Source organism: Nyctibius grandis, chromosome 8 (genome assembly GCF_013368605.1).
Source record: "Nyctibius grandis isolate bNycGra1 chromosome 8, bNycGra1.pri, whole genome shotgun sequence".
In the NCBI taxonomy this organism is placed as follows: Eukaryota; Metazoa; Chordata; class Aves; order Nyctibiiformes; family Nyctibiidae; genus Nyctibius; species Nyctibius grandis.
This window is the reverse complement of record NC_090665.1, coordinates 39,058,475-39,079,743: the sequence shown is the minus strand read 5'-3', so window position 1 is coordinate 39,079,743 and position 21,269 is coordinate 39,058,475. Positions and strand designations below refer to the sequence as shown.

Here is a 21,269-nt window from a genome sequence, read left to right as displayed (position 1 = left end):
TCTTGCAGGGGTGAGGGCCCTGGTGAGCATCCTGCAGAGCTGGTACTCACTGTTCACCCCTACGGAAGCCACCAGCATCGTGGCGGCCACGGTGATGTCCCACAACACCATCCTGCGCCTGAGCCTGGACTACCCGCAGCGGGAAGAGCTGGCCAGCTGCGCCCGCACCCTGGCCCTGCAGTGCGCCATGAAGGACCCGCAGAACTGCGCCCTGTCCGCCCTGACCCTCTGTGAGAAGGACCACATCGCCTTCGAGACCGCCTACCAGATCGTCATCGACGCTGCCTCCACCGGCATGACCTACACCCAGCTCTTCACCATCGCCCGCTACATGGAGCACCGGGGCTACCCGCTCCGGGCATTCAAACTGGCCTCGTTGGCCATGACACATCTCAACCTGGCCTACAACCAGGACACGCACCCAGCCATCAACGATGTGCTCTGGGCCTGCGCCTTGAGCCACTCCCTGGGCAAAAACGAGCTGGCGGCCATCATCCCGCTGGTGGTGAAGAGCGTGCACTGTGCCACGGTGCTCTCGGACATCCTTCGCCGCTGCACCATGACGGCCCCAGGGCTGGCTGGCATCCCCGGCCGCAGGAACTCGGGGAAGCTGATGTCCACCGACAAAGCCCCCTTGCGACAGCTGCTGGACGCAACGATAAGCGCCTACATCAACACCACCCACTCCCGGCTCACCCACATCAGCCCACGGCACTACGGGGAGTTCATCGAGTTCCTCAGCAAGGCCAGGGAGACCTTCCTCCTGGCGCAGGACGGGCACATACAGTTCGCCCAGTTCATTGACAATCTCAAACAAATCTACAAAGGCAAGAAAAAACTGATGCTGTTGGTGCGGGAACGGTTTGGATGAGCCCCGGCCGCCGCCATGCTCACTGGCAGGGTCCGGCCGCAGCACGGGGACTCAGGAGAGAAGAAGGAAGGAAAGCGGAGATCACTTTCCCCCCATCAGCAGAGGCTGCTCTGTTCTGGTCTTCTGTTTCTTTTTTTTTTGTTTGTTTTCTTTTTTTTTTTTTTTTTTAATTCTTTCTTTCTTGGATTTAACCATTTCACATGCTGAGAGGATCCAGAGAGTCCTTGGGCACAAACCAAAAGGCAACGACGGGGAAAAAAAGATGGTTCGCTCAGCCCCCTGCCCTCCTTTGCCAATACCAAAAGCTAACCTGGAAATCTAATACCTCTTTCCTGAAGGAAGCGGTCGCTGGAGGGATCCGAAGGTTGCAAAGTGCAAAAACCTTTAAAATTATGTGGAGAATTAAAAAAAAAAAAAAAAAAAAAAAAAAAAAAAGAGCGAGCAAAGAAACCCTCAACACTAGAACCTCATGCGTCACCAAAAGCGATGGCTTTGCAGAGCGCTTCTCCCGCCCGCCCGAGACATGCAGACTCCTCTATTTGTGAAGATACTTCAATAAAAACAAGTAAAAGTAACTGTTCTCAGGGATTGCTTACTAAAAGTAACACAAAAAAAAAAGCGCATTTATGATACTGTAAATACTATAGTATATGTGTCAATTATTAAATTGTAAAGTTATAATTATTTATAATTCTGTCTTTTATTTGGGGTATACTTGAAATTGTTGTGGGCTGGGGGCATTATTTTTATTATTGCTATTATTATTATTGTTATTATAATAACTATTATTTAAAAAAAAAAAAAACACAAAACAAAACCACAGACAAAAAGAGGAGGAAGCACGTGAACATTTCTCAGGTTCCCACAGCATCGTCGGCAGCGAGAAGGGTGTGGAGGGAGGCGAACGTCCGCTCAACTTGCAGCCCTGGGACGGACAGACTGACAGATGGACGGATGGAGGGAGGGGAGTGGCAGCCCAGCGCTGGAGGATGACGAAGGAAGGGACTCGGGGCGACGCTCGCTCGGACACGCATGGATGCTGGCGGTGGAGGACACGAGCCCAGCGCCTGGTACAGAGCCGTCTCCCGGTGGGCGCTGGGGTGCGAGGTGCCCGGGCGGGCGTGGGGGGGCACCAGGGCTGCCCGGCTCCTGGGGACGGACAGAGGCAGGCACAGCCACGCCGCCTCCCTGCACCCTCCTGCTTCCCAGCTCCATGGTGCGGCCAATGCTCAGCCCTTCCCAGCTTCGCCCCATGCTGGGGGCGGACAGTCCAGCCCCGGGCCGGTGGCTCTTCGGTTTTGGTTTGTTTCTTTGGCAGCGGGTTGGGAGGGCTGGGGGGGGCCAGGGCCAGTCTGGATGGTGACTTGTAGTTAGAGAACGTGGGCTAGTTATCTGCTGTCTGGTTTGACTTTTTAATTTTTTGGCAAGTGACTTGTGTCCGTGCTCCGGCCAGGAAACCAATTGTACTCGGTCTCTGTCGCCACCAAAATAGCGGTCTTTGACCAGTCCGTTTCTCTTTTTCCTTCCTTTTTTGTTTTTTTTTTTTCTTTTTGCGTGCGTGCGTGTATGTGTGTGTGCGACCTCTTCATCTGATGTTTAATAATAAAAGGGATGAACGTTACTGCCTGTATCTCTACTGCCTTTCTCTGAAGTCAGAGGGGTCACCACGCTTGCTGGGCAGCCTGGCATCGTGGGCACTGCCATCGCAGCCCCCTGTGGTACCCAGCTCCTGCACCCCAAGGAGGGGGACGGAGCAGCGGCAAGGCACGCTGGCCGCTTCAGGGCGCAATTCCCTGCCACGCAGGGAATCATCAGCAGGTCCCTGCCCACCCTGGTGGCACTGCCCCATCTGTGCCAGCTAGAGCAGTGTTGATGCCCATGTCCCGATCCATCCCACAGCCAGCCTGGACCACAGTGAGTGTGCTGCAGTGTGGGATGGGGCTGGCACGGAGTCATAACCCAGGGTTCCTGGGGGCTGCCAGCACCCTGGGCTGCTTTCTGCAGGCTTTGCTGAGCCCCAGGCAGACTTGGCCCCAAGGATCAGAGGAGATGGGGAGGTGTGCATGGGGGAGAGATCTCTGAGACCAGTGGGATGGTCCCAAGAGGCTCTGGGAGCTGGAGGAGGGTGGCTGCAGTGCTAGGACCATGGTGTGGCAGGGTGCTGGTGGTGCTAGTGTCTGAAGAGCTCTGCACGTGGCCAGCTGTCCCCCAGGTGAGTCCTACTGGGTCTCCCACCCACTCGAGGATGCCCTGGGTTGATGTCATGTTGCCTATTGCCACCTGAGCCGGACTGTGGCACAGCTCACACTGAGCCTGTGGCAGGGGTTGGCTGTGAGCCCCCAGCTCCCTGGCTGTGCCCCTGCCCGTCTCAGGCAGCCCATCTTCCCTAACAGGGCTGAGCACACCCATAGTGCCAGGGGATGCCTGTTGTGCTCTGGGCTCACATCCTCTCTCACAAGCCCTTGGCAGAACACTGCAGCCAGGCAGGGAGAGGCAACCCCCCACTTCGCTGGCATCCCCCTTTCCCCATCCTGACCCCCAGGCTGGGGCTCAGGGGCTCCCCCGACCTCACATGCCCCGCTGCCAGGCTGCCATCACTGCCCATCTCCTCCAGGGCCATTCAGTTCCCCATCCCCCCAGCCAGAGCCACACGGCTTGCTGTGGAGAAGGTGCTGGTTTAATGCTGCAGCCCAGCCTGGAGCGGGCCTTGTGACAACACATTACTTAGGGTGACTGTGCCCAAACCAGAGTCCTGTCCCCAAGGCGCCAGGCTCAGCTGTGCTTGTTGATGTGGCGGGAATGAGCATGCACAGCCTCCACGAAGGCACCCACGTGCTCGGGGCTCATGTCAGGGTAAAGGCCGTGGCCCAGGTTGGCAATGTAGCGTTGTGTTCCGAAACCCTCCAGCATCTTCTTCACCAGCTCGCCAATCTTCTCCTGTAAGCACAGTGGGAAACCATGTGTCAGCCGCACCCAGCCCAGGGTACTCCTCCAGTCCCCAGCCAGCCTGGGGGGCTGCTGGGACACAAGCCAGCACTGCAGCTGGGGAAACTGAGGTGGGAGGCCTTTTAACACAGCCTGGAACAAGCCCCCCCCCTTGCTGGCAATGGCCATGGCTCACCTTGGGTGCGTAGAGAGCGCAGGGATCCAGGTTCCCTTGCAGGGTGACGTCTTTCCCTGTCTGTGCGCTGCAGCAGGGCGGAAACAGGTGAGTTGTTGTGTGTGTGGTGCAGAGGCTGGGGGCAGCCGGGTGCCTGCAGCCCCCACCACAGGACAGATGGGACCCCTCAATGTAGCCCCTGGTTGCTGTGAGCTCCACATAGTGTGGGGGGGCCCAACTATCCCCACCTCTGGAGCAGAAACCTCCAGGCCTGGGATGGCTCAGGGCAGAGGAAGAGGTCAGGGTACCCGGCCTGGGGTGCTGCCCAGGCACCTGAGCGCTCTCCCAGACTCTTACCGAGCTTCCCGGGGCTGGATGGTCCAGTCGAGACCAATCACCTCGTAACCGGCACGGGCCAGGTCGCGCAGCGCGTAGTGTGCGTCCTTCGCAAAGATGATCTGAGGAGGGAGGAGACGGGCAGAAACTCTGCTATGGGTCAAGCCCCTCTCCACGGGCTAGACTGGGGGAGGCAGGTACCAGGGGATAGCAACCCTTCTCCAGCAGCCCCCAGATGCCAGGGTCACCCCAGGCAGCCCCAACTCACCATGGGCACCAGGGGCAGTGCCTCCTCCTTCAGCCTGCTCTTGACAGCCTGGGCGATGTCCCGGATGTAAGGCAGGGCGAAGTCCTGGAACTGCTCCGGGCCCAGGTGCCCCGCGTGGGACTCAAACAGCTGAAGCGCCTGCCACGGGACATGGGGCTCGGAGAGCCGCACCTCAGTCCCTCCTCCTCCTCCCAGAAGCTGGACCCTCTCTGCTCCCTGTCCCCAATCCCTGCCTGGCCCTGTCGCTATGCCCCAGGACACACCTGTGCTCCAGCAGCCACCTGCCCCACCAGGTAGTCAGTGATGACATCGGCCAGCAGCCGCAGCAGTCGGTGGCTTGCCTCGGGGTGACGGTAGAGCCAGCTCTTGGCCTTGGCCATCGTAGTGGAGCCGCCACCTTCAATCATGTAGGACATGAGCGTCCACTGTGGGAAGGAGTGGAGTGAGGAGGGTGATGAAGACGAAGAAGACGCGAGGAGCCAGTCACAATGCTGAAGGTAGGACCTGTGAGCATCCCAGAGCCTGGGGCATGGCTGCTCCTGCATTCAGTGTCCCCTACCTACCCCTCCCTATAGCACCTACAGCTCTGGGGGTGTCACGGCCGGCATCACCCCAGAAGAAAGAGCAGAGAAGCCCAGCTAGGAAGCCCACATGGAGGAGCCACATCACTTACAGGTGCCCCGGAGAAGCCAATGAGGGGCACCCTGCCCTCCAGGCTGTGTCGTGTTAGCGTGATGGCCTGGAAGACGTAACCCAGCTCCGCAGTCACGTCCACCTTCTGTCGCAGTTTCAGCAGATCCTCCACCTCCTTCAGGGGCTCTGTGAATGTGGGTCCTTTGCCAGGGACCATGACAACCTCCATTCCCAGTGCCTAGGGACAGGGGAGAATTGAAGAAGCAGGAATGGGGTAGCCCCAAACCCAGCCACGTTCCCAGACACTGCTCCCCACCACCGACCATGGCTCTCACCTGGGGCACCACCAAGATGTCAGAGAAGATGATGGCAGCATCCAGGGGGAATCGTCTGAGCGGCTGCGGAGGCGAAGAGGCAGCATCACTGAAGGGCTGGGACCCCCTCCCCATGGAAGATCTGGACAAGCACATGGGGCAGTGGGGTCCCCAAGGGCTGCACAACTTACTGGAGCCACCTGAGGTGGCCAAGCTCAAGGTTTCTCCCCATCCATCTGGGCAGGGAGAGGGGACACACAGACCCCCCAGGGGATGCTCACCTGCAGCGTCAGCTCACAGCACACTTTGGGGCTCCGGCAAGTGGCGAAGAAATCCTGCGCCGCCCGGGTCTCCCGAAACTCTGCAAGGGACCAGCATGACCGTTACGGGGTGCGTGCCAGGCGCCCCTCGCAGTCCTCCCCCGCACGCCTCCGCCCGCTCACCAGGCAGGTAGCGCCCCGCCTGCCGCATGCACCACACCGGGGTGTGCTCTGTCTCCTCCCCGCGCGCTGCTCGCAGGAACGTGTCGTTCTTCAGCTTGGGGAAGCCCTTGGGGCTGCGGATGAAAGAGCAGATACGGGTTGTCACCCACGAGGGGTCCAGGTACCCTGCCAGATCCCCGCGGCTGGGGGCAGGGGGTGCCATAGCCAGCAGCTCGTCCCCACTCCCTGGCCAGTGACCACAGGAAAGGGCTTGCGCCCAGCTGTGACAAATGTGACAAATGCTGCCCATCACGGTCCAGGGCCTCTTCCTGCTTGGGATCGTGGGGCCCTACCCAGGGAGAGGCGATGCCTGGCCCAGGGCACCGCGAGATTATCAGGGCCAGCAGTTGCTCCCGCCCGGAGAGATTTGGGGCCAGCGGGGTGCGGGTAGCCCTGTCACCGGCGGCCCCAGCCCCTATCTGTGCCGTGCAGCCCCCGGGGGCCCAGGTGCCTGCTGAGGCGGCAACCACGCGTCCCCAGCCTCCACCCCACGGTGTCACCGCCGATGGGCTGCTGGAGCCCGGCCTGCCCCAGGGACGGGGACCCCGGGGGGGCCAGCACCATCCTGCTGCGGCAGGCGGGAGCCACGGGGACAAAGTCCCCAAAACCTCTGGTGTGGGACCAGCGAGTTGACTGCCACACCGGCGGCCCTGCTGATCCACCCCAGTGCAGGATCAGTAGTCCCAGTGCCACACCAGTGCGGCATCAGCCCCCGCAGCGCCTCACCAGTGTCCACTGTGCAGGCCCCGGTGCGTGTCCCCCCCTCGCCGCACCAGGAGGGTGGCGGGACGGGACCTGCGCCCCCGCCGCGCTCCCCGGGTCCGGTTACTCACAGGATCCGCTCGTCGCCCTCCATCCTCCTGCGCCGCTCCTCGGCCCCTCCGTTACCGCCCGACGCGGCCCGCCCCGCCCCTTCCCGTCCCCGTCCCGCCCCGCCGGCGCCGCCATCCTGCCCGGCTTCCAGCTCCTCCGTACGCCGCCATCTTGCTCTGCTCCCCGCTTCTCCGTACGCCGCACGGGCGCCGCCATCTTGCCCTACGTCCGCCCCGGAGGGCGCCGCCATCTTGCCTTGCCGGCGGGCGGGGTTTGCCGTAAACCCTGAGAGTAGCGACTCCGCCGGTGCGGGGGGGCTCGGCCGCTGCCCGCGGTGCTCGGTACGCGATGCGTGCGGGCGGGGAAGCCCCGCATCAGGTGCTGGGCCGGCTGCGGTTCCTGCTGCAGTGCAGCGAGTGCTTCCGCCGCGCCCAGGCGCTGCCCGCCGCGCTCTGCTACGTGCCGCGGGAGGTGCAGTACAAGATCTGCAAGGACCCCGCCGCCGCCGCCGCTGCCGCCGCCCGCAGCCTGCTCAGCGTGTGGGACAGCCCGGGGCCGGCGCGGGGCGGCAAGCGGGCGGCGCGGGCCACCATCGAGGTGCGGAAGGGCGGCTGCCTGCGCGCCACCGGCGAGGAGTACTGCAACGGCGCCGGGCTCTGGGTCAAGCTCAGCAAGGTAACGGCGGCGGGGGCGGTGCGGGGAGGCCGCCGCGGCCTGCGCTGCCCGCGGAGGGGCCCTGTCCGCCCGCTGACGGGAGCCGCCCGTCCCCCGCAGGAGCAGCTGGAGGAGTACCGGAGCGGCTGCGAGCTGGAGGAGGGCTGGGTGCTGGTGTGCAAGCACGCCGACGGCGGGGACCGGCTGGTGCCCGTGGAGTCCACGGAGCGGATCCAGCGGCAGCAGCAGCTCTTCGGGGTGGACTACAAACCCGTCATCAGGTGCGGGGCCGCCGCTCTCTCCCTCTAGGTCGCCGGCCCTGGCTTCCCCGGCTCCCCCTTGCACGGCAGAGCAGGGAGGTTCTCACCCCCCATTCCCCCAGGCCCAGCTGCGTGGGGTTTGGGTGGGTTGCCCCTCAGCCCTTCCTGAGCAGCCCTGACCGGCTTGGCCACTGCTTCCATGGAAGTGAGGTGGTAGAAGTACCAGATGTGGAGTTAACTGGGTTTGGCTCTGTCACTGTTCTTGTCACCTGCCTAGCGGGGTGTGGGCTGGAAGAAGTAGAGATGATTAGAAAGGGCGGTGGATGAGGCTGGAGGTGATGGAGGATGGAGTGCGGTGGGGCTTTAAACCCAAATCTTCCCCTTCCAGCTACTCCTCGACCACCAGCTCCTTCTTTCACCTGGGATTTTCTCACTCTTCCCTCCTCTGGGTTGTTTCAGATGGGAGCAGGTGGTGGATCTGACATACTCCCTGCGCCTCGGAGCGAAGCCCAAGCCCATGGAGCAGGATGAGGCCGCAGTAGAGAAGCTTCGGTACGAGCCGTTTCCCAGCTTCTGCTGTGGTTGGGTGCAAGCCACTGTCTCTCCCTGGCTGCTCAGATAGCGGTCTTCTGCAGTCCAGGGGGAGAGGGGGTGAGACAGACAGCGGGGAACAGCTCTGCTCAGCACAGTCTTGTCCTAGATAAACCTGCACAAAGCAGAAAACAGGACAAGACCAAGGCAAGCAGAACATGGACCTGCCTTCCCTGACCCGTTAGCCTGGCTGCTCCTGGCTACCCAGACCCATTAATCCCTTTTCCCTGGTAGGTTTGTGCCCCCAACATGGACTTATGAATGTGATGAAGACCTGGTGCATTTCCTGTATGATCACATTGGGAAGGAGGATGAGAACTTGGGCAGTGTCAAGCAGTACGTGGACAGCATCGATGTCTCATCCTACACGGTGAGTTAAAGGGACAAGGCTGCATCAGGCCCGCTGTGCCATGGGGCTGGGGAGCGTGGATGGTTCTTGGTATGCTGCTCTGGCCTGGGCTGCTTTGAGGATGTGGGAGAGAAGCCTGGGGAGCATCATGCAGCATATTGTGTAATGTGGCCCCTGGAGGGGCTGTGGTTTGAGAAGCAAATGCTAATATTAGCTGGTAAGCTGCTTTTAGGGAGGGTTTGATATTCTGTGCTGTGTGTGTGACCTCAGAGCACCTTGAAAGGTCAGCCCCAGTGTCCTGTACTCCCTGTGTCTACCCACAGCCTGGCAAAGGGAATGGGCCAGTTTGACGTCCTCTGGCTCTAAGTTTCACGACGAGAGTAATGACTAAGGGGAAGTTAATCCTACCCCCATCTGATCTTTCTTTCATTCACTGCTCTCTTCCAGGAGGACTTCAATGTGTCATGCCTGACTGACAGCCACGCCGACACATACTGGGAGAGTGACGGGTCCCAGGGCCAGCACTGGGTGCGGCTCAACATGAAGAAAGGCACCATTGTCAAGTGAGGCACCTCTCCCCTACGTGCTGGCTCGCGGCTGGGGCAAGCCCTGCAGCCCCTGCTCTCTGCATGAGTCTGTCATGGCCCAAATTTGTCCTGTCCCTTTAGCCTTTGCTCTGGGCTTGAAGGGGTCTTAGCATTGTCATAGGTACCCATCAATCGCAGCACCAGCTGCATGTGCTTGGTAACAAATGTGACCAGGCAATGAGGAGGAGCAGCAGTGGGTGTTCAGATGCAGTTACCTTCTCCTCATTTCAAGCTTCCCTTTGCAGGAAGCTCCTGCTGACAGTGGACACCACTGATGAGAACTTCATGCCCAAGCGGGTTGCCGTGTACGGGGGTGAGGGGGACAATCTGAAGAAGCTGAACGACGTCGGCATTGATGAGTGAGTGGATGGAGGTAGAGAGGGCATTGTGGTCCTTGCAGGGGCAGGACGTGCTGGACACCCCAACCCTGAGCAGTCATGCCAGCACCAGCCTGGCTTAAGAGGCCCAGGGCCTTGGGATAGGCATTTTCCATCGCTGAGCTGCAGGTTCACTCCGCCTACAATAGCAGGTGGCACAATCGTCAGGGCTCTCCTGATCCCATTGTGGGACCCATCGGGATCACATCGCCTGGACCTGAGACACCAGCAGGTTCAGGCATTCAACATAGGCTGTGTTGTAGGCAACTGGGTCTGGGTTCCTGCTGCAGGTTCCTATTTCAAAAGATGCAAACTCTCTTCCCTTACAAGTGGCCGAGTGGATTTTATCAGGATGATCGAGGGAACAGCTCTGCAGCCCTCATCTGTGTTGTGTTTGCAGGAGCTACATTGGGGATGTGTGCGTCCTTGAGGACATGACAACACACCTGCCTGTCATCGAGATCCGGATTGTGGAGTGCAGAGGTAGGGCTGGGTGTTACGGCCACATCCATAATGCACCTGTAAGATACTGTACATTAAGAGTTTATTCCTGTGGCTTGTACTTCTTGGCCCTGCTGTAAATGCCCCACTGCTTCTTCACAGAGGTATTTCAGGCTCTCAGTGCCCAGTCCCAGAGCTGGTGGAGCTGGTCACATTCCAGTGCTTTTACTTACAGACCTCCCATGCTGGAAGGCTTGCTTTCTCATGGTCTTAGAGTATCATCTGTGGTCTTCCTTGGCAGATGATGGGATTGATGTTCGTCTCCGAGGCATCAAAATCAAATCCTCCCGACAGAGGGACTTGGGGCTCAGTGCTGACATGTTCCAGCTGCCCAATTTAGTGCGCTACCCTCGCCTAGAAGGGACAGACCCTGATCTGCTGTACCGACGGGCCGTGCTCATTCAAAGGTACTGTATGGAGCGGGGGCAGGCAAGTGGCGTGGTGTTGCCTGCAGGGATTGGTGCCATCTCCAGCACGAGTATGGCTGGAAGCTGTACAGCTGTGTGACTCCCCTTGGGACAGGCATCGTGGACCCTGGAGAAAATAGCAGAGTCATTTGGGAACAAAGTGGGCTCTCTGGGATAACTCCCCTATGCTTTCAGAGGAATTTTGCAGCTCAGGTTCACAGTGTCTTGTGTGTCACAAGCGCAGCATATCTGTGTGGTGTGTGGGGCAGGTGCATGCAGAATCCCTTTCAAGGGGTACAAGGTCCCTGCAGTGCCCAGGGAGTGGGAATTTAGTACCAAAGGCTCTGTGGTGTAAAAGACCGTGCTGGGTTGGGTTTGGATCAGTTGTTACTTTTCTGCTTGTGTCCAGGGCTGTCTGGTCTGGAATGAGCTTGTGCAGATCCCTGTCCCTCCTGTATTGCAATACCTTCTTCTTTGGGATTTAGGTTCATCAAGCTCCTGGACAGTGTCCTGCATCACTTGGTGCCAGCCTGGGACCACACTGTTGGCACGTTCAGCAAACTCAAGGTGAGCGATTCCCTCTGTGTCTTGTGAGGCCTCAGTCTGGCAGGGTGATTGTGCTTGGGCTGTGGCAAGGGAGGCAGTCAGTGCTTGTTGCCTTTAAAGTGGCTCAAGGGAAATACCTGGCTGAGCTCAGTTCATCAAAGCTGTGAAAGGTGATATTGTTTAGAAGCTAGATTCCTGCTAAAATGCTGATGTGGAGACATGTAGCTATGGGGTAACAAGTAGAATCAAACCAGAGCACTTCACCCTTAAAAGGACTTGGACCATAGCAGCACTGGGCATGTGAGCTGGACGCTTATCCCCTCCGAGGTCTCAGCCCAGGACACTCTGTTCCTGCACTTGCTGCCAGCAGCTTTGAGCTGGCTGTACCCAAACAGCAAGGCTTTTACCAGTAACTTCTTTCTGGCTTTAATAAGCTTTTGATTTCTATCTTTCTCATAAGACTTGAGTTCATCCCTCTAGTTGTCTGCTTTCTTTACATCCCCTCCCAGAATATGTGTGCTGGACATTGGTGGAGTAGCCCCATTCTGTGTGTTTCCAGGCCTGGTGTCAGAAAGCAGTGTAATTCCTGAGCCGGCTCAACATAGGACCAAAAGCATTTGAGGATTCTTGTTTGTTTAGAGGAGCTTGCTTTGATTACCAATAGGAGGGATAGTAACACTGGTGTTCTGGTGAGAGTGAGGGTGAAAGAGAGTCCAGGCAACGCTGGAGTGTGAGCATCAGATGACGACTGATGGAGAGAGGACTGGGCTTAGTATCTCCCTTAAGCCAGAAAGCAAAATCTTTCAGAGGTGGAGGGGGAGCAAATATTGTCGAGGAGATTGTGTCCGTGTGTGGAAGGCAGTGGCCCTGGGAAGGGGAGAGTAGTGGTGGTGCAGTGGCTTCAGTAGGAAGTAGGTGACATGTTTTGGACACTAGGCACTTCTGATGTTTTGGACATACCTGTTGGCAGCATATCAAGCAGTTCTTGCTGCTGTCCAAGAGGCGCACAGCTCTTATTACCCAGTGTCTGAAGGACTCGGAGACCAGCAAGCCCAATTTCATGCCGCGGCTCTATATTAACCGACGCCTGGCTATGGAGCACCGAGACAATCCTGCCCTGGACCCCACCTGCAAGAATGCTGTCTTCACCCAGGTACTGTCCCTCCTGGAGGGGTCCCCACTGCTCTGGGGAGAGTGGGACATCCCAAAACCAAAATGAACCTCATAGAGGTGGGTGGAAGGGACAACTTGGAGCTGGAGATACCTGGAGTCCTCAAGGCCTCTTCACATGACTCATAGGCTCTACAATTACATGTGCTGATGATCCCATATCCTGGAATAACATCTAGGAGGGATTTGGGATCTCTGAGCTGAAGTCTCTATCCTGGATGCTCTCTGTGGCATGTTGCTAATGCAGAGCATAACAATCTCGTTACACTAAAAGGGCAGCAAAGAATTATTGTGTGACAACAATAATGCAGCTACATACAGTCCTGTAGCATGGTTTTACAGCAATCCTATTGTAATTCTCCCACCACTTCCAAAAGATCTGTTGCTCTATATGTGCACAAACAGCCCAGACTGCTGTGAGGTTTAATATGTGTTCAATGTACCTCTGAGGTCAGAAAGCTCCATACAAAGGTTAGCAGTGTAACTTATGTTCCCTTTCCAAAAACGAAGGGCTCCTAGGCCGTTTAGACATCAGCTTCGGTCAGCATTTAAAGGTCTGGGGCAAAACAGATTTCTTCCAATTTCCTGCCTTCACCTGACACCTGTTTCCCTGGAGAGGGGATACCAGCCTTGTTCTTCTCTACTTGTTGCAGGTGTATGAAGGCCTGAAACCCTCAGACAAGTTTGAAAAGCCTCTGGATTATAGGTAAGCAGTGTCTGGGGGAGGGAGGGGATCATGCAGTGCTGGAGATAAGTCCTTTGTCACCAAGGTGTCTGGGAAGCCTATGTGCGACCTGTGCTCTGGAGAGGGTTTGCTAGAGTAAGAGTCAGCTCAGCCGTGGGATCAGGACCTGTTCCCCAAAGTGTCACCTCCCTACTGAGGATGCAGCTGGCTGGAGATTGAGATCTTGTCCTGTCCTAAGCCCAGGCTGGTTCACCCTAGTCCCCTGGTGTCCCTGCTGTGCCTGCTGCCTCCCCAGCATCTCCTTGGCTTTGGGCAGCACCTGAGGCGATGCCTGCTTCTCCACAGGTGGCCGTTGCGTTATGACCAGTGGTGGGAATGCAAATTCATCGCAGAGGGCATCATCGACCAAGGTAGGGGCTGTGTGAGGCAAGGGCTCCTCTGGAGCAGAGTTGGGGGTTGATGGGGTGACTCTGTTGCTGTAGGGGCTCTCGTTTGCTCCCAGTGTTACTGCCCATGGAGGAGAGAGGGATGATTGCCTCATCCTGCCACCCCCCGGCCATGTTCCGCGTAAGGAGTGCTGCTTGCTGGGATGGGGACCAGACCTCCATTAGTCACTAACAACAGCTCTGACAGTGCCACTGCTCCCTCTGGCTGTCCTCCGCAGGCCAGGCAGGGATGTTATTTCTCCTGTATTATTTCCTCTGGTGCCATAAGGCTCTGACAGGAGCCTTCTGCTCAGCCCTGGGCCAGGTTGGACCAGAATTCCTCATCTTTGCTCCATAACTGTGAGGGTCAACACATGGGGAGTTCGCATCACTAAAAACACCCTCCTTTTGGTGTTGCAGGTGGCGGTTTTCGGGACAGCCTGGCAGACATGTCGGAGGAGCTGTGTCCCAGCTCGGCAGACACCCCCGTGCCTCTACCCTTCTTTGTGCGCACGTCCAACCAGGTGCTGTGGGTCGGGGTGTTTGAGACAGATCTTTCTGTGCCTGGCAATGCAGTGGTGTCTTGTCCCTGTCCCCCTGCATGCCAGGGATGTACCTACTTTTGCTGGCCCGAAGCTCTTCCTTGTGAAGGGTTGGGTAGATTGCTTTGTGGCATCTCCTTTTAGGATATGCTGACAAGTGCCTGGATACTTGTCTCTTGCTGGGAATATCGCCAAGGAGGATGGGGGGTTTAGCCCACTTCTGATGCGAGAAGTGCCCAGAGGCACTGCAGGAACTGAGTTTGTGGTGCTTCATGCTGTGCTGAGATCACGACTTGGAATTTTGCCTTTCGCTTCTGTAGGGTAACGGCACTGGAGAAGCCAGGGACATGTATGTCCCCAACCCCTCCTGTAAAGACTTCCCAAAGTACGAGTGGATTGGGCAGATCATGGGAGCAGCTCTGAGGGGCAAAGAGTTTCTGGTAAGCTTTCAACCCTGTCCCTGCATGGAGGTTTGCTGCAAAGGGAGTCATTACCCCCCTCCTTCAGCCTGTCCGACAGGAGCATTTGGGAGGGCTCTGTGATCACACACTGGGACAAAAGGTGTTTGGCAGGATTTGGGGCCGAGGAGTTAGGAGAGCTCATGGCCTGAGTTTTGGGAGGTGTTGCTGGGAGCTTGGGAGAGGGTGTCCAGTCTCTGCTCAGCTATGATGAGCTCTGCATGTAGACAGGGGGAGCAGGGAAGCTCCTTTGTGTCTGCACTGTTGAGCCCTATCTCCATCTTTGGAGATGTCTCCTTTCACACAGACTCAGCAAAATCCCTGTTCTCCTTCAGGTCCTGGCTCTTCCTGGCTTCGTATGGAAACAGTTAACAGGGGAGGAGGTCAGCTGGAGCAAAGACTTCCCTGCCGTGGACTCTGTGCTGGTGAGAGGGACTGGGAGGCTGTGCCTATCTATTCCTTGTGGTACTCGGCAAGGTGGTGATCTGTGTCCCTGTCCTCATGTTGTACTTGCTTCCTCCTGTGATATGTCAAAGAAACACACGCAAAAAGGGCATTCTTAGCATTTAATGCATCCTATAGCTAACATAGGGATGTAGCTGTGCTGACTACTGCTTCAAGCGTGCAATGGCCCAGGGTCTGCTAAACACCTCTAGGGCAGCATATCCCATGCTGTGCTGCTGTCACAGTCACTTCAGCCCTTGTCTGGGAAGGGAGGAGATGGGGGCTCAGGCACACCACTGCCCACTGGGCATCTTTCTAACAAGCACTCCTCTGGGGCCTGGGCAGGTGAAGCTCCTGGAGGTGATGGAAGTCATGGACAAAGACACCTTTGAGTTCAAATTTGGGAATGAGCTGACCTACACGACAGTGCTGAGTGACCAGCGCATGGTGGAGCTGATCCCCAATGGCAGCAGCACCGTGGTGCGCTACGAGGACCGTAAAGAGTTCATCCGCCTGGTGCAGAAGGCTCGGCTGGAGGAGAGCAAGGAGCAGGTAATGCTGTCCCATAGCATCAGTGGTCACTGAGTTCCCAGAGACATACTCCTCCAGTCTGTTTCTGGTAAAATGCATCGTGGTTAGTGTCCCTGTGCTCAGCAGTGCAATAGTAGGCAGTCCTTTTTGGTGAGGTCCTGGAGCCCATGGAGTTGTTTGAGAAGCAAAGTGGCTTGTAGCAGCATGGGAGACACGGGGTTTTATTTCCAGCTCTGACACACACTTCCTGAATGAACTGGGATCATCTCTGTGAGATCCTATTCCCTTCTTCAGGTTCCGTGGAGCATTTGCTGAGCAGTCACATGGCTTGCATCCAGTTGAGTCCCTAGGCTCAACCATGAGCCAGGGAAATGGGCAAGACATGCTGCTTACCTGCCCTGTCTCCTTTTCAGATCATGGCCATGCAGGCTGGGCTGCTAAAGGTGGTGCCCCAAGCTGTTCTTGACCTCCTCACCTGGCAGGAGCTGGAAAAAAAAGTCTGTGGAGACCCTGAAGTCACGGTTGATGCCCTGAAAAAGCTCAGTAAGTGAAGGGCTCTGCTGAAAACTCTTTCCCTGGAAACGAGACTGTCTTCTCTCCGTGCTGGGACAAGGAGAGATGTGGGAGGCTGATATTAGCCTTTATTACAGTGAGAATATGGGCATGTATACTTCTTGCCTTTAGCCTGGGTGCTGATGAGGGCAGGGGTGTCCCTTGTCTCCATGCTGCACCTCAGAGTAGAGGCTGGGGCATCCCTAGACTGCCAGTATCTGAGCCTCTGTGGAGCTGAGGTGTGGATCTGGATGTGCTTTCTGCGTGTGTCTGTTGCACCTTGGGTCTACGTGCTCACACCCTGCAGGCACCTAGAGGTTCCTTCCTGTGCTGGCAGAGGACCTCAGGGTGAGCAGGGGAGGCCCTGCTGTGATTTATCCAGGAGGAGCTTGGATCTTTAATAAACTCCCTTTTCTGTATCCTTCCTGCCAGCTCGGTTTGAGGATTTTGAGCCGTTGGACACCCGTGTTCAGTACTTCTGGGAAGCACTCAACAACTTCACCAATGGTGAGTGATTTGCTCTGTCCCTGCATATCTTGTGCTGTGACAGCCCCTGCATGCTGGCTGGGAACTGGGAGGGTGAAACCACCCTCATTGCTGCCTGGGGAACAGATGGGAGCCAAGGAGAGCAAGCAGCTGGGCTCAAGGAACTGCTTGCTAGCGCTGAGGATACCTGGAAGTGGCTGTACTCCATCTCACATCCCTCTAGGGTCTGCTGATGTCTTTGCTTTTCCTTCACAGAGGATCGCAGCCGCTTCCTCAGATTTGTCACTGGCAGAAGCCGCCTTCCAGCACGGATCTACATCTATCCAGACAAGATGGGGTGAGTCCATTCTTCTGTAGACTGCAAGGCTGACAGATACCACACCAAAGGGATGTGTGGTCTGGTCTCCCCTGCCTCGCTGGTCTGCTGGTTCTGACCTGCTTGTCACCTTCTCCCTAAGCTCTGAGACGACAGATGCTTTGCCGGAGTCGTCCACCTGCTCCAGCACCCTCTTCTTGCCCAACTATGCCACGTAAGTTTTGGTGCTTCCCTACATCTGGGGCACTGTTTGACTGGGCTCTCTTCTCAGCCTTGGTGCTGAGCCATAGGGCCCCATTGCTTTGCCACACTTATGTCCCCCTGCCTGTACCATGCGGCTGCTGTGATTCTCTCTGTGAGCAGCTGGTGAAGCATAACCTCCATCTCAGAAGGCATCTTGTCCTTTGCGGCTGGCAAATGCAGCAGTGGCAACTCCTCCTTGTCTTTTTTCTTCCCCCCCCTCCTGCCATCCCTAGAGCCAAGGTATGTGAAGAGAAGTTGCGCTATGCCGCCTATAACTGCGTGGCCATTGACACAGATATGAGCCCGTGGGAAGAGTGATGTTACAGCCTGAATGAGCAGTATGGACAATCGTTCAACTAAACCGTGCAGTGGGAAGAGCTCCCTTGCCCCCCAGGATGTGTATATATAATAAATATATAGGTGTGAAGCCTGGCTCCCAGCAATGGTAATAACCACCTCTTTGGACATGGACGTTTGGATCTTCAGCAGGGTGGAGCTAGCTTGGAGTGTAAATGTGATTACAAAAATGAAACCCTGGCTGAGCCCTCGTACATCAGAAAGGTCTGGTGGGCTTTTGTAACGAGTTTCTTCTCCATGTGTCCCTGTTGCAGCTCCACAACTCTCGCTCCTCCCAGGCTGCGCCCTGCTCCGAACAGAAGTGGGGTAGGGCCACAAAGCTGCACAACAGGTTACAGCACACAACAGAGAACTTTGAGCTGCTGCCGAGTGGGTGCTCAGAGATGCGCAGTGTGTCCTAGCCTGAGTGTTCTGACCACATTCCCTTGCCTTGTTCCTGCTCTCTGCTGAGGTCAATGAGGAAATGAGATCATTCATCTTGATTTAAGAATGGGGCAGGCTGGTGGCCGGTGCTGCAGGGGTGCCTCTGGCCACCAGGTGTCATGACAGACCTGCACAGCAGGACTGTGGGTGCTGTCAGGATTGGGCTTACACGCTTTGACGTCGCCCAGCATCCCAGTTCCTGTGACCACCCGTGGTTCCCTGCACCCCTTGCACAGCAGTGACTGCTGGGGGCGCTGCTCCCCTACAGGAGGTGGGAACTGTCTGCTTTTCTCCTGCTCTGTAACCTTCAGTTCTGCATCCGCCATGCTGGTGGCCTAGCAGCTGTTTTCCCAGGCTCTTTAAGCCTTGATTTTCCCCTAAAAGCCAGTATTACAACTAATCTGTTCTAGTTCTCATGGAGATGTGCAGGCAGGGCCAAGCTCTTCTCCCAGACAGTAGGGGTTAGAGCAGTAGCAGGCACGGCAGTGCTGGGCTCTGCTCCCCTCTGCCATGAGGAGGTAGGTGGAGGTTTCAGGTGGACAGGGAAAGCCTTTGCCCCAGGGGAGTGGAGAGACTGTGGGTACCAAGGGCTGGAGTTCCCTGAGCAGATGGACATGCAGTGTGTGAGCGAGCAGCGGGCAATGAAAGCTTTATGACTTCAAGACCGTTGGAAATGTTCCTTGATCTTCCCAGCCATGGGCAGGGCTAGTCATTGCCTAGCACTGTGAGCTACCAGATGTCAGTCCATTTTATACCCCCAGCTTCAGCCTGTGTTGTCTGTTGGACCACTGCTGCCAAGAGCCACTGTGTCACTGGGGCTTCACTGGAGTATGGCTAATGCCGTGAGTTAAGATTTATCCTATCGTAGTGCTTCATGCCTTTTTCCTCCTCTGTTGAAGGAGTCTGTCATCCAGAAATCACTTCCAGTTGTAAACAAAGTCCTTCCCTTCACCAGTTTCCTTTGAAACTGCTGTATTCCCAGACCTGCTGAGGAGCTTTGTACTAAAAGGGATCTAGGACCAGGAGAGAGTCTGTTGCCATCTCCTGCATCGTGGTGAGTGGAAGGAGTATAGGGCAAGCAGGGCAGCCGTTTATGGCAGCCCTTGCCTGCAGCAGAGCCTTCCACGCTCAGCTGGGTGGGTGTGAAGTCCTGTCTGCTGGAGGAGGTTTTTTGTAAATCCTAGAGTTATCTCAGAATTGAGCTCTGTGGCTTTGTGGCTGATTTCAATGACCAGCATGGACAGGAGCAGAATCAGTGTGATACCTTTCTGTGCTAGTGGATGAGTCATTTCCTAGGGTGCTGTTTTAAATGGGCGTGAGCGAGCTGGGGAAAGGACTGTGATCTGCTGGCTTGGCTTCAGTCAGGAGTGTTGGGGAAGGAGTCTTGAGCATTGAGCTGGAATTTGAAATGAGCCATCCTAGATCCTTTCTGGCCACTGACATTTGGGTGGAATCAATCCTGCTTTTTCCAGCCTTGCCCACTTGTCTCTAAGGGAGATGAGCAGGAGGTCACATTATTTACTGAGCAGAACTGGAAGTAGCAAGAAAAATTTACTCTTCTCTGGTTCTTTATTGCCAGGCAGAGGACGGTTGGTTGATGAGTGGCTCAGGGCAGGATGGATAAAATGGCCCTAGTCCTTGGTGGAGGGTGAGCTGATGTCACCTGTGGGAACAGGCAGGGTAAGAGCCAGCTGATGCTGCTTGGGGTGACCAGCTGTGGGGGAATGGGCACCTCAGGCCGAGACATCTCCAGCAGGTGACCACTGGCTTCCCTGGCCTTGGTGGAAGCAAGTGCAACTGACAGAAGGTAACTGTGGTAATTATGGAGGTACCTAGAGCAGCTCAGGTTTCTCACTGAGGAATGAGATGCTTGGACAGCTCTATTCCCTCTTATCATCCATGTACACAGTCCCAGCCCTCTGTGGTGAGGGGAGAGCTGCTGTGCAGGGTGGTGCTGAGCGCAGAGCCTGGATGAAGTGATGGGATCCTTTCCTAGAAGCATTGTGGTATCTACATCCTTGGAGATGCTCAAGACTTGTCTTACAGCCCTGGGCAATCTGTTCTAACTTCTAGTCTCACCCTGCTGGCTTCAGGTCTAGGTCCTCCCTAACCTGAAGCACTTGATGACTGTGGAGTTACTGACTCTAGCTTTTCCCACATTTTCCTACTCTTCATCCCAGCAAGGTCTTTTAGCCCCTGACATCTCACACCCTTGGGTTTATTTCCTGCCACTGAGAAAAGAGTACTGCCCAGGGGCTTGCTGGAGCTGTGGGGAAAGGATCTAGCTTGTGATGGGGATTTCTACTTAAAAAATACTTGTAGTAACAGGAGCCTGGCCCTAGCAGAAAGGCTGCAGTTGAGAGCTCATCCAGGATGGTCTGGGTTTAACCCCTACAAGCATATTGAGAAAAACATTGGTTTACTGTCTATTTTGTGTAGTGTTATACCAGCGTGTAGAGACCTGTGAAAGCCCTTCCAGTTGCAGGAAGGGCCCGTCGCTGCAGCGAGGTCTCAGCTGAGATCATTTAGTGCATGGTCAGAGGGTCTGGACAAACGTGGCTGCTGAGCAAGGACACCAAGATAACCCACAGATCATGCTGGTGAGTTTGCTGTGCAGCAGTGAGCTGGGCAGAGGGAGCTGGTAACCCACCTGGACTCTTCTGTGCGGTCCTCTGTCTCATCTGTGGTGTTTTAAAGCCGATTGCAAACTGAATTTCAGCTCTGACAGCCCAGCGAATTGTGGAAAAAGTCAGCCTGGCTCAGCTCTGGCCACTCTCAGGGGCCCAAGTAGGTGTTATTTCAGTGCTGGGTCATGCTCCTTCTCCTCTGATCTCTGAAGTTGCGGGTAGGAGCTGTCTCCTACCATGTTTGACCAGACACAAGTCAAGACCCCCTGCCCCAGACTCCTGCTGTGCATGGCCCGGGTGGAGGGAGCCCTCCTGGGCACCAGAAACCAGAGGCTGTGTGTCCCCACCCCGTCACCCAATCTCAAGTCAGTCAAGATCGATTTTCAAGCCAGAGCCATCCAGAGGAAGGTGCTGGTGCCCATGTGCTGCTGAGAAGAGGAGGCAGATGTATGTGCCAGAGCTGCAGCTTTACAGGGTGGGTAGGGATGAGCTGGGGGAGGGACTGATGCTGTGACAGCTCTGTGTAACCACTCACTCTCTTGTGACTTCAGCTTGCTGAATTGTCATAGAATAGCTTCAGGTGATTAATAATGCACGTGTAGTCTGGCTATTCTTGTTATTCCACTAATAACCTGGAGTATGACAAGCTATAAATAGTTTGACAGGATCTATCTGTCCCTACCTCATGTAGGATCTAAAATAAAGTGAATGAACTAACTACTCTTGGCCTTCCTGATAATTTGTCTGGTCTGGCTGGGGCTCCTACGTCCTTCTGTTGGATTAAACAGTGATGGAGACTGGTGTCATGAGAGGTGACTGGAGGTGAAGCAGAAATTGGCCCTGTGATACCCTTTGCACACAAAGTGGTGTCATGGACCGGACTCAAGAGTATTGACTGGCACAACCCTTTACAGCATCTCT

General features: G+C 56.2%; 3 protein-coding genes across 4 annotated transcripts in view; 2 read left to right on the top strand and 1 right to left on the bottom strand.

Annotated features, from left to right (window-relative positions):
- Positions 1-2,474, top strand: part of ZSWIM5 (zinc finger SWIM-type containing 5) — a 101,562-nt gene extending 99,088 nt beyond the window's left edge. Inside the window, exon 14 of the mRNA XM_068406779.1 lies at positions 9-2,474. Coding sequence (XP_068262880.1) covers positions 9-871 — 863 coding nt within the window. The 3' untranslated portion in view covers positions 872-2,474. The remainder of the gene's footprint in view (positions 1-8) is intronic.
- UROD (uroporphyrinogen decarboxylase) lies at positions 1,574-7,173 on the bottom strand. Its single transcript, XM_068406782.1, has 10 exons — positions 6,838-7,173; positions 5,966-6,078; positions 5,804-5,883; positions 5,544-5,606; positions 5,249-5,446; positions 4,839-5,000; positions 4,576-4,713; positions 4,329-4,429; positions 3,993-4,059; positions 1,574-3,808 (listed from the first exon to the last, which is right to left on the bottom strand). Exons 1-10 carry the CDS (start codon positions 7,065-7,067, stop codon positions 3,644-3,646), a joined length of 1,317 nt encoding a protein of 438 aa, XP_068262883.1. The 5' UTR covers positions 7,068-7,173; the 3' UTR covers positions 1,574-3,643.
- On the top strand, positions 7,057-21,068 carry LOC137666648 (E3 ubiquitin-protein ligase HECTD3-like). Of its 2 annotated transcripts, XM_068406781.1 has the most exons (21): positions 7,060-7,492; positions 7,592-7,752; positions 8,191-8,283; positions 8,557-8,692; positions 9,119-9,234; positions 9,504-9,617; positions 10,036-10,118; positions 10,378-10,543; positions 11,029-11,110; positions 12,060-12,242; positions 12,913-12,965; positions 13,290-13,354; positions 13,790-13,893; positions 14,232-14,351; positions 14,705-14,794; positions 15,159-15,365; positions 15,758-15,887; positions 16,329-16,403; positions 16,638-16,719; positions 16,841-16,912; positions 17,175-21,068. In XM_068406781.1, exons 1-21 carry the CDS (start codon positions 7,166-7,168, stop codon positions 17,257-17,259), a joined length of 2,544 nt encoding a protein of 847 aa, XP_068262882.1. In that variant the 5' UTR covers positions 7,060-7,165; the 3' UTR covers positions 17,260-21,068. The 2 variants fall into 2 exon arrangements, with proteins under 2 accessions (XP_068262881.1, XP_068262882.1); XM_068406780.1 differs by having other exon boundaries at positions 7,057-7,752.
- The last annotated feature ends 201 nt before the right edge of the window (positions 21,069-21,269 follow it).

What these genes read in the sequence shown, in the direction of transcription:
- UROD (XM_068406782.1), bottom strand. Translation starts at nt 7,067, where the DNA reads ATGGCGGCGCCCTCCGGGGCGGACGTAGGGCAAGATGGCGGCGCCCGT. An exon ending in CACTGCCCCTGGTGCCCATG is followed by an intron (nt 4,430 to 4,575) that starts GTGAGTTGGGGC and finishes CTCCCTCCTCAG; the next exon opens with ATCATCTTTGCGAAGGACGC. An exon ending in GCGCTCTCTACGCACCCAAG is followed by an intron (nt 3,809 to 3,992) that starts GTGAGCCATGGC and finishes CTGTGCTTACAG; the next exon opens with GAGAAGATTGGCGAGCTGGT.
- LOC137666648 (XM_068406780.1), top strand. Translation starts at nt 7,166, where the DNA reads ATGCGTGCGGGCGGGGAAGCCCCGCATCAGGTGCTGGGCCGGCTGCGG. An exon ending in TTGTGCGCACGTCCAACCAG is followed by an intron (nt 13,894 to 14,231) that starts GTGCTGTGGGTC and finishes TCGCTTCTGTAG; the next exon opens with GGTAACGGCACTGGAGAAGC. An exon ending in TGAGGGGCAAAGAGTTTCTG is followed by an intron (nt 14,352 to 14,704) that starts GTAAGCTTTCAA and finishes GTTCTCCTTCAG; the next exon opens with GTCCTGGCTCTTCCTGGCTT.